The 10,862-nt window shown below is 49.9% G+C and overlaps 4 protein-coding genes across 4 annotated transcripts; 2 read left to right on the top strand and 2 right to left on the bottom strand.

Annotated features, from left to right (window-relative positions):
- The first annotated feature begins 1,052 nt into the window (after positions 1-1,052).
- LOC6592533 (longitudinals lacking protein, isoforms H/M/V) lies at positions 1,053-3,520 on the top strand. Its single transcript, XM_026986340.1, has one exon. It carries the CDS (start codon positions 1,240-1,242, stop codon positions 3,382-3,384), a length of 2,145 nt encoding a protein of 714 aa, XP_026842141.1. The 5' UTR covers positions 1,053-1,239; the 3' UTR covers positions 3,385-3,520.
- A 1,064-nt stretch (positions 3,521-4,584) lies between these two features.
- LOC6592534 (zinc finger protein 585B) lies at positions 4,585-7,460 on the bottom strand. The gene is made up of 5 exons (XM_026985609.1): positions 7,221-7,460; positions 6,426-7,160; positions 6,037-6,367; positions 5,725-5,902; positions 4,585-5,667 (listed from the first exon to the last, which is right to left on the bottom strand). Exons 1-5 carry the CDS (start codon positions 7,416-7,418, stop codon positions 5,223-5,225), a joined length of 1,887 nt encoding a protein of 628 aa, XP_026841410.1. The 5' UTR covers positions 7,419-7,460; the 3' UTR covers positions 4,585-5,222.
- A 1,216-nt stretch (positions 7,461-8,676) lies between these two features.
- LOC6592535 (12 kDa FK506-binding protein) lies at positions 8,677-9,518 on the top strand. The gene is made up of 3 exons (XM_002018274.2): positions 8,677-8,757; positions 8,908-8,978; positions 9,037-9,518. The coding sequence occupies exons 1-3, from the start codon at positions 8,721-8,723 to the stop codon at positions 9,253-9,255; spliced, it is 327 nt and encodes a 108-aa protein (XP_002018310.1). The 5' UTR covers positions 8,677-8,720; the 3' UTR covers positions 9,256-9,518.
- LOC6592536 (protein lin-37 homolog) lies at positions 9,486-10,385 on the bottom strand. The gene has a single exon (XM_002018275.2). It carries the CDS (start codon positions 10,332-10,334, stop codon positions 9,540-9,542), a length of 795 nt encoding a protein of 264 aa, XP_002018311.1. The 5' UTR covers positions 10,335-10,385; the 3' UTR covers positions 9,486-9,539.
- Between the last annotated feature and the right edge of the window lie 477 nt (positions 10,386-10,862).

Genomic DNA, 10,862 nt, shown 5'->3' with positions numbered 1-10,862 from the left:
GGGCCGGCACGGACGGCTCACACGACACATGGCAAGGACGCAGGCGGGGAGGTTGCCCGATGCATGATGCATGTCCAACACATGACGCAGATGGGCCATCGGTTCGGCATATGGCGTCCACTTGAGTCTGAAATTCGACTACGCGTCGGGCCTCTCCATGGGCAAGCCAAGGGCAAGGGCATATGGCCTCCCTCGTCCTCGGAAAATGAACGAAAATTATTGCAAGTTTTTCAGTAACATTTTTCATTTCCTTGGGCGTGTGTGTGTGTGTGTGTGCGTTGGTGACTTGCCTTTCCATTTCCACTTTCCAGGCGGCGTAAAAAATGATATACATATACCTCGTATTTACGGATATACATATATATGTATATGGAAAGTAAAACGCGCGAAAAGCAGCCGGAAAAATACGCGCACACATCTTTCGAGGGATGTTTGCATATTTTTTCCCCCATTTTTTCTACACGTTTTCGTTCACCCTCCTCTGCCTCTGGCACGGCCACTGTCTGTGCCTCCTTCATTGGCAAGGAGCGCTTTCACTTTTTATGGCGCATAAAACTTCAGGGGGTGGCGATGGGCATAAATTTTACAGGCAAGATTTTCCGCCAAAAAACAGAAAAACAGGAACGGGAACGGGTATGGGAATGGGAATGGGAACGAGAACTTTTGCAATGGTGGAGGAGAGAGGACGATGGAGAGGAGAAGGTGACCATCCCCAGTTTCGCACACCTGTATATGTACGCGTGTGTGCGTGAAGGAGGCAGAGAAATATAGAGGTATTAAGGAGGGGGACGAGACCAGCCTGGTTTCCTGGTTACCCTGGTCTGAGAAATTCACTCGATTATTTTAGCAACCTATGCGAAATCTGAATTTTTGCCTGTTCCCATTGACGTGTGGGGAATCATTTGTGCAAACTATCGAAAGCAACAAACCGGAGCGAAAACCTTTTACTAATCTTCATGGAAACATTTTTCTCTCCCGCGGCAGGCCCAACAGTGATCCCGAAGCCTTAAACTGGCGCTCAAAGTCCGGAAGCATCTTTCCTCCTACTCGCCAACGCTGCTGAGTGCCGCGTTCACCAGCCTGAACAGCGTCTACCACAGCAGCAGCGACACCGCTCCCGACGAGGAGCCGGAGCAGCCGCCAGTCCATCACCAGGGCCATCGCCATCGGGTGAACAGCCACAGTCACAGTCACAGTCACCGGGATCGCGGCCACAGCCAGAACAGCAGGGCAGAAGAGATGGGCGGGCCCACAGCGCCCGTGGCCAGCAGCGAGGGCCAGACGTACTGCCTGCGCTGGAACAACCACCAGACCAATCTGGTGCAGATCCTGCACGCACTGCACGAGGTCGGCAGCTACGTCGACTGCACCCTAGTCGTCGACGATGAGCAGTTCAAGGCACACCGCGTGGTGCTGGCGGCGAACTCGCCGTACTTCCAGCACATCCTGCAGGACGTGCCCCAGGACCAGTGCAGCATAATCCTGCCGGGCGTGAGGGGCTTCGAGATCGCGGCCTTGCTTCAGTACATGTACACGGGTGAGACCACGGTGACCAAGAGCCAGGAGCCGGAGATCCTGCGCACTGCCAAGGAGCTGCAGGTAAAGGGGCTCTACGACAATCTGATGAAGTACAATCACAAGGCGGCCAGCGCAGTGGAGGAGCGTGACCAGAGCCAGTTCCATGCCAGCATCACGCCCACCTCCAGCTCGGGATTGGGCGTTGGCTCTGGCAAGCCCCTCAACGGGTCCTCTGCCGACGGCTCCTTCGGCCAGCAGCACCACAACTCCTCCTCCGTGATCTCAACGTCCACGCACATCTCGCCCAGCGCCGCCATCTCGAGCAGCTGCTCACCACCGCCGCCGCCATTCGGAAGCTACCAGCCGCCGTACACAAACTTCCCGCCTGGATCAGGACCTATCAATCCACATCCCCACATCCCAGCCGGTGAGACTCCCCTGACGCCCACGCATGCCACTTCGCACGCCGTAGCCGGTGAGGCAGGCCAGTGGCCCCTCTCGCCCTCCGCTGCCGCTGCCGCCATGCTGAACTCCGTCTATGAGTCCGCCGCCGACATGAATCCGCTCAAGCGCAAGAAGCTATCGGCCATCTCAAGCATGCTACTCAACAGCACCCGGGACACGCCCATTCTGCGCAACGTGCTGGCCCAGGCCAACCCAGCTGACTCCTCGCAGCCCAATCCTCTGCTGCTGAAGAGCTCCTCCACCTCCTCCCTAAACGAGAAGACTCCCACCCATCAGCACCAGCACCAGCCGCCGCACCAGCACCACAGCGGAGTCGGCGTGAGCGGCGGAACCGGTAGCCACAGCTTCAACGGCTCGGACTACGGCGGCGACAAGGAGCCCCTATCACCGCACACGGACCGTTCCTTTGATGAGGAGACTGGCGGGCCGGGCGGCAAGAAGCCGGAGTGGAAGCGTTATAAGCAGTACACCCGGGCGGACATGATGTGCGCCATTCAGGCCGTTCGGGAAGGCATGAGTGCGCTCCAGGCGAGCCGCAAGTACGGACTACCCAGCCGCACCCTCTACGACAAGGTCCGCAAGCTGAACATCACTACGGGCCGTGGCACGCATCGCACACCCAAGCGCAGCCCACCCGGGGTTGAGTCCTCCGCCGCCTTTCCCTACTCCGCAGCAGCCGCTGCCGCAGCTGCCCACAGCTACGGACATGTCCACGGGCATGGCCAGCCGGATCTAGAGCGTGAGCCGAAGGAGCATGGCCAGCATAGTGGCCATGGAGGCGGCCACCACGGCATGCCACCCACCATTCCCCATTCGGCAGCCGCCCTTCTGGATCACGCCTTTCTGCAGCAGGCCCTGGAGAACCGAGGCGGGGATATGGCCGGGCGTGAAGCACTCCACGCCATGGCCCTGGCAGCGGCCGCCCACGCAGCTGCCAACCGAATGTCTAGCAGCCCCCAGGAGTCCGGCTCCAATGGACACGCAGCCAGATCTCCAAGTCCAAGGGCTCGGCACTACTCCGAGCACGAGGCCATGGAGATAGAGATGGAGAAGCACGAGCAGCGCCTGATCAAGAGGGAGCGGGACCAGGACGAGCGCGATGATGCTGACGATGAAGATGATCATGACCAGGAGCAGGATCACGATCACGATCACGATCACGACCATGTGGAAGATCTATCGCTGGCACGCAAAGAACGCCCCGAGTCGCCCTACTCTCCTCAGCCCCCACGGGCCTCCTCGCCGGTCGAGAGCGCCAGTGTGATCATGCACTCCAACAGCGCCTCCACCAATGGAAAGGACCACGAGGATTATCCCCACTCACCACCGCCCGTGGCCCTGGGTCTGGGCCTGAAGCGGGAGCTACTTGGCGGCGAGGAGTCGCAGGCTAGAACCGACTGATTGACGCTCACCATGGCCTGGCAGTACGCGGCGGACAGCTACGATTCCATATGCTAGACCTGCTGGGCCAGATGCACGACCCCAGTACACCGCCCCAAGGTGGTTACCCTTCACTCCCCTTGTGTTATTATTTTCTTTTCGGCGTACAACGTGCGACTAAACTGTTGTTTTCTCAATGGCATCGACATCGATCAGCGATCAGCGATCAGTCGATCTGCGTTGGTGAAGCTTTAAACGAGAACCCCTTATCCCAGTCGAGGCGGGTGCACACCAGCATCTGCACCTTAGGAGGAAATCAAATCAAATCCACAATCTAAAATAAAATTGTTGTCAGCATCACTTTGTGCCTAATACAGAAACGTTAGCTTAGAATAGGATATTCATAGGTTACACACACTCACACACCCACACTAGGCTAGGAGACACCCCCCCCACTTTGACACTTAGGCTAGGCACTCGATGGCCATCTTAGCTTAGGAGCTAGCTAGTTGTGGTCTTTGAAGCTCAATGGCTCAATGGCTCAATGGCTAAGGAAACATATGTAAACTATACACTTACATAAGACTGAAGGAAGAATCCGCGTATTGCATATTAGAGGCGATCAAGGGCAGAGCAAAAGAGGCTACCTATACCCCGTAGGGTAGGAACATTTGACAGGATCAGGTCAGAATGAGCTAGCGAGTTAGCAATACTTTGTACAACTTTGTTAATGCCAGTGATTTGTTTTAAAAATTATTAGCACTAGATATTTATAATAGACACATACATACATACATACATACATACGTACGTATAAAGCCTTATGTTTATGATTTCCGTGACGTCTATAAGAAATGAAACAGATATGAACACAACTACCTCAATAAAGCCTATTCTAGTTTTTTTTTAAAGAACGAACTTCTTTGTTACCTTATCATTATCATATTAGCGTTAAGCACTGTCCTGGGTTGAATTTTATAAGACTGACACCGACTCAAACGGCTCAAAAGTAGCACGAGAATATGCAACAAGAGCCGAGCACATTAAATACAAATTAAAATACAAATGGCAACCTATAGAGTTGAGCGTACAAATTCAGAACCATAACCTACTTAGATCTAAGCCAACTTAGAATGAATGAATTAGTCCATAGGTCCAACTATGACTCTACACATAACTATAACTTAAGCTTAGGCAAAAACAAAGCAAAACACAACAAAATTAATATTTATAAGCAAATCCAACAAACATGCGCTGGGGGCAATGCAATAGGCTCTTTAATTATAAACACCTACACAGATACAATTATGTAGTCGTACGGTTGATAATGTTAATTTGTTATACGAGTAACCTCTGTACATAGAATCGTAGTCTATAAACACACACACGCATCATACATACATGCACATCCATACAAGTTATACAAAGATCGAGATGCAGTTATTAGATCTAGTATTAAGTAAAGGAAATTGTAATGCAATTTAAAGTAGACACCGGACTTACATTATTTAATGATAAGCGATCGAATGCGAAATAAACTGACTGAATCAATCGAATATGAGACTCTAACTATCCCTACCGCCAAGACGCAAGTCACGATTAGGCAATATCGCAGCCATTCAGTCTGGAGTTTATCTTTATTACACTAATCTGTTAGAAAAATACACATATATTTTTACATCGACACAGACGGGACCTGGGTCGTCTCGGAACCACCATTAGGATGCGGATGGGGATTTGAGCCGGACTAAGACGGACACAATACACACGAGACTAACTATCTACACGCGAATAGTAAAAACACTGAGGTAAAAGTCTTGGCATACGATTTGACCCTCCACCATTTTGATCAACTTAAGTTACTGGCAGCCCACACAATTGGGCTGGTGGCGGTTCTCGAAATCGCATATTCCAATGGCGAAGCGGAAGGGCTTATGGTTGGGCAAGTGCATGGGTCTGCTGGATGGCGTGGCTACTCCGGGCAGGAGCAGCTCTCGCTCCTCGTACTCCCACTTGTGGTTGGTTGTTTCAGGCTGGGGCGGATAGTTGCTGATTGAAAGAGCGCGATCGATCCGGATGAGCGGTGGGTCAGCGTTGGGACTGTGCCCGCAACGGGCGCAGTGGGCCAGCAGCTTGGCTTCACTGAGGAAAGCCAGGCGGCAGAAGTTGCACTGGTAGTTGATGCCCTTGTTGTGGAGCACCAGATGGCGGTCCAGTTGATGCTGGAACTCGAACTCGTCCTGGCACTTGTGGCAAATATACACGCCGCGGTTCTGCCGATGCAGATGGTAGTCAAGGAAAACTCTGCAAAGTACAGGGGGCCATGTTAGAAGGCAGGATATCCGAGGGAGTTTTACATACTTGCTGGTGAAAACGTCCCCGCATTTCTGGCAGTAGAACCAGCTCATCTTCCAATGACGCATGTAGTCGTGCTTCATCAACTCGCTAAGGCTATCCGTCTGGTAGCCACAGGCTGGGGTGAAGCAGGAAAACTCATTCAGCTGCACTTGCGCCTTCAGCAAATCAAGCATGTATAGATCTGTCGATGGAAACAAAAACGTTATCACATTAAAAGCTGCCTCTGTGTCCCTGAAATACTTCATATTGTAACGAACGGGCAAATCCATTAGACCGACTATTGGATTGTTCCGAAAAATATGAGCCGTATATTACCATACTCCTTGTCTGTTCTTATATGTGACTCTTCCAGCACGTAGTTGTCGTAGAGCCGGGACAAATTAAGGGCACTGTTGCTGTTGCTTCGGCTGTGGTTCACAATCCAGTCGCCCGTGAAGTTCATTCTCCGTGTGTACATGGTATCCACCTGCTCATCCTGTTCATTTTCGTCCAGCTCCTGCTCGTCGCATTCGCTGTCATTGTCCTCCTCCTCGACATTGGTAGTGTACTTATTCCAAATTTCAGAACATGCCCGCGAACGCGAGCGCGTCGACTGGGCCCTTACCCTGTGATTAGTCTCATTCGTATTTTGGTGGAGTTTTAGCGCCTGCGAAAAGTTTGTTATAACTCCTGCTGCTTCAGAAAGAATCCGAGTTGGTACTTGCCTCATGCTTGGCACTGCAAATTGTGTGGTGCAGATCCCACTCATACTTGGTGTCGAAGGCCACCCCGCACAGACTGCACGGATGCCGGGTCTGGTGGGTATTGCGCTGGTGCTGGCGTAGGCTGATTACTGTGAAGAACTCCTTTTCGCAGTTGCGGCAGTGAAAGGTACGAGTAGGGCGCAAGGACGACTGCAGCGCACGTGGCGACACAGTGTCGTCATCGCTGCCGGCTTCGTTAAGCACACGACACCTAGCCTTGGGCAGACGTTGTTGCGATTTGCACCGGCGCGAGTGCATAATGAAATAGTCTTTGCGGAAGTAGGCTCGCCCACAGTGTTGACAGACGAGCCGCGTGCGCCACTTCCAGCCGTCCTGGATATTAACACTGTTGTTGCGAGTGCCGCCTGACTCGGTGGCGGAAGGAGATTCAGGTGGCTGGGCAGAGTAGGCTTCTAGTCCGGAGCAAGAGGAGCGTGAGCTGCGACTGCTGTGGTCATTGGCTGCCATTTCGCTTTCCTGCACCTCTACCAGAGTGGTGGACACCTCGGCATCCGCTATGGGAGGACTTAGTTGCGTGGGCGTAACCGTGGTCGTCGTCACGGTGGACGTGCCGCTCCCTGTTTGTTGCAGCCGTTGCATCCGCTGCATCAGGGAGCGAGTGACCTCCGAATGCATGTTCAACTTGCAAACGCACTCTACGCATATGGCCTTCAGCGTAGACCGGATCACATCTGCCTGCAATAGTGAGGGACTCTCATTACATCCATGGCGCGAATAACGCTGCGGAATACTCACCTGCATCTTCCAATCACGACTGAGGCGACGCTGCATTACCTGATTAGACCTGAGGTCCAGCAGGGCGGACGACTTGGCGGCCCCGCAGATGGTGCAGTTCGCGCTGTCGGCCTCCGTCTCAACATTCTGGAGCTGGCCGTTGCACTGTCCGGCGAGTCCTTTTCCCCCGCCACTGCTGCTCGGCTCGGCATCTCGCATCTTGTCAATAAGATCTGCGTTTCAATTGCAAAATGTCTTGCATTTTTTATATTATTCACTAAAATTGTTTATTGAACAGAGTGCTCGAAGCTCAGTTATTATAAATATTTATAGCGCGTTTTTTCAGATATGTGGACTACCCTGGCAGTGAACTATCGATAAGGCCATCGGCCTGCAGGCGATTGTTTTATTTGGGCGCGAACACAAATCAATTTAAATTTGGAACTCGACTTTCCAGCAGCTCCATTTGGCCAATGCTCCGGGCCATCCAATAGGGGTAAGATTCTGGTGCTGCAGAAACTAATGGTGCCTTGTTTGGCTCCCTACAAGTACGGAGGAAGGAAATATAGCACCGCATTCGTCCGTCTCAGCAAATACAGGTATTATAAGCAGTGGCAGACAAGGCTAGGCGAGATTCGAAGAATCTCCGTATTCAGGGCAGACTATGAAAATCAGTTATGCTGTAATTTCGTTTAATAAATATAAAATAAATATTTAGTTCAAAAAATCCACCCTGTTTATGTATTTTGTCATCGATAGTACATCAAAAAATTTTCAACAATGTCCGATAAAAAGGTCAAAAGTGGATAACCGATGTTTTCACATGTCATATTTTAATCCTTGTTTTAGTCAAAAAGCAATAAAAGCAAGGACTAAAAACTAACCAATGTTGTAGAAAATGTATTCATCAATGGCCTTAAATTATGTCGGCAGAACTAAATGTCCTATCTAGATCGTAATATTCGACGGAATATCAAATTGAGAAATATGAGAGAAACATTCGTTTGTTTTGTTTGCCCATTTTCGGTAAAACTTTTTTTTTTCCTATTTCGCTATACCCTTTTTTTATGCAAAATCAAATAAAAGCAAGTAGTAAGAATAAGCCAGTAAAGTAGAAAAATGATTCATCAATCGTATAAAACTATGTGGGCATAGCTAAATGCTCTAGCTAGCTAGTAATATTCCGCGGAATATCATAGTCGAGGAATATGGTTTCCAATGCTTGACGGAGAACGATTAACCCATTGTAGACCAAGGAGGTGTTATAATATTTCACCGAAAATAATGAAAATCAAATAATTTTAGCGCAGTTCAGGTAAAAGTTAGCGTTGTTATTTTTAAGTACAGAGAAAAGATGGCTTGAATCTGCAAGAAGAATTTACAATCATTAATTTCAAGTCGTTGAACTGCTTAAATAGAGGGGGGTTAAGTCGGCTAAGTCACTTATCGATAAAACTGTTTATCAGACGCGTCAACGTGCTTTCGGAAAAAGTTTGCAATTTTTAATTAATTAATTATAAAATGGGCGTACAAGTTGTTCCAATTTCTCCCGGTGACGGTAAGTTAGGCAATTTAACGATGTGCAACAGATCCTGGCCGGGCGAGTGAAGCATAACCTTAGAAATGCTTGCGGTGGATGCCCCGGAAAATTACTCGAGCGTTGCCTATATCCATCTCGCTCACTCTCATCCATTTTATATCTTCGCAGGCAGCACATTCCCCAAGAACGGCCAAAAAGTCGTGGTGCACTACACCGGAACCTTGGACGATGGTACCAAGGTACAGCTCATTGAAGTACAGTACTGAACAAGTCAATCTAATAATGAATTATCCCTAGTTCGATTCGTCGCGCGACCGCAACAAGCCCTTTAAGTTCACCATCGGCAAGGGCGAAGTCATCCGCGGCTGGGACGAGGGCGTTGCTCAGTTGAGTGTGGGCCAGCGCGCCAAGCTCATCTGCTCCCCGGACTACGCCTACGGCAGCCGTGGACACCCAGGAGTCATCCCCCCCAACTCCACCCTTACTTTCGACGTCGAGTTGCTCAAGGTCGAATAAGTATCCGGAGCGGGAGTGCATGTGTGTGTGAGCACGGCCCGACTGCAATTGGTTGTGCGTGTGTATACCATCAGAAACACGGACAGGCGCACACACCATTCCAATCAATACCCAGAACACAGAGACACGGCGACACAACACTAGCAAACCAGAACAATCCAGCAGCATTTGAACTCCACTCAAAAGAAAGCTAATTAGACATAATTTAATCGAAAGGGAAACGCATCTTCTACGCATACTAAATAAACTAAACATTTATTCAATATCAATATTTATCATTTCGACTATTTTATGATTTTCGACACCTGATGCATGATCTGGTCGATGACCTCGTAGCGCTCGTGGTTGTACTTTTGAGTATGCTCTTCCCAGTGATCGCGTACGCGCTTCCAGCGAGCCATATTGGCGGAGAGTAGATCGTCCTTGGCGGCCCCCTCCAGCTTCTTGTGCTGCAGCTTCTCCTCCTTGGTGTACTCCAGGCGGGGTGGGACCACTGGCAGGTCTGTGGAGCGAGGCTTCGGCATGTGGGTCAGAATTTTAATCTCGCCGCTCTTTAGCTTCGCCAAAACTTCCTCTGCGTCGCTCTCGCGCTTCACTGTGGAAGTGGAGCCCTCCGTGTTGTAAGTGGACACGGCGGGGTTGCGCGGCTGGTTGGCCATCCAGGCGCGGCAGATCGGATACAGAGGAGTCTTCTCATTGTACTTCGAAAGGTCCAGGCTGCGCTCGAACAGGCGCATCACATACGATTCGCCGGGCGTTTTGTGGTGTCCCGAGCCACTCTTCTTGTAGAGCGCCCGCTTCACCTTTGAGCGGTTCGGCAAGGCTGTGGCGCCCGCTGTTACGGCGTTCAGCTCCGGCTGCAGCTTCACCTGGTATTGGCTTACTGGTATTTGGCGCTGCTGTTGCTGCTGGATCAGCAACTTCTTCGACGGGCGGCCGCGTATGGGCAATTCGGATTCTGTGTCGTCGTCGGTCTGTTGGTCGCTCAGCTCCGGTATGGGTTCTTCCTTTTGCGTCTCCCGCAACCTTAGCGAAAACTCAGCCCCCACACTCTTGTGCATCTTCTTGGGCGACTTCATTTTCTACAGTGCTTCTTTTGCGTTGCAAATTAGAAAATTGGAAATGTATAATTTTTGAAACAGCTCGGAAGTCAAATGTTGGTGCGACGTTTTCCAGCACTTTTTTATATCGAAAAAAAATACTGAAAGTAATCGAATAGAAATATTTTCGCAAAGCAAAAATTTTTATTGAATATTTATTTGCATTTACGTAGGTTCGAACTGATCGACTACTATTATTTTCTAGCAATACTAAAACTAAATAATGTGGGAATACCACATACCAGTGAGATCGAGAGAAAAAAATATCTACCAAAACCAAATAAAACGGAAAACACATTCCTGTGCTCACAAATTTAGTAGGACGAATAGATACGACAATATAGTACTTAAAATATGCGAGAGTGTCGTATTAGCAGAAGCAATTATTTCCTTCAAAAATAGTGCTATAATTTTTCTCGCAATACAAAAAATTGTATATGTTATATCCATTATTTCGTTCAAAAAGAGGACTTAGGTGACCTTACCTAATGAATTGTACCTTGTGTT

The sequence above is a fragment of the Drosophila persimilis genome, unplaced genomic scaffold (assembly GCF_003286085.1).
Source record: "Drosophila persimilis strain 14011-0111.01,24,50 unplaced genomic scaffold, DperRS2 tig00000002-arrow-pilon, whole genome shotgun sequence".
NCBI classification, from domain to species: domain Eukaryota; kingdom Metazoa; phylum Arthropoda; class Insecta; order Diptera; family Drosophilidae; genus Drosophila; species Drosophila persimilis.
This window is presented reverse-complemented; position numbering and strand designations above follow the sequence as displayed.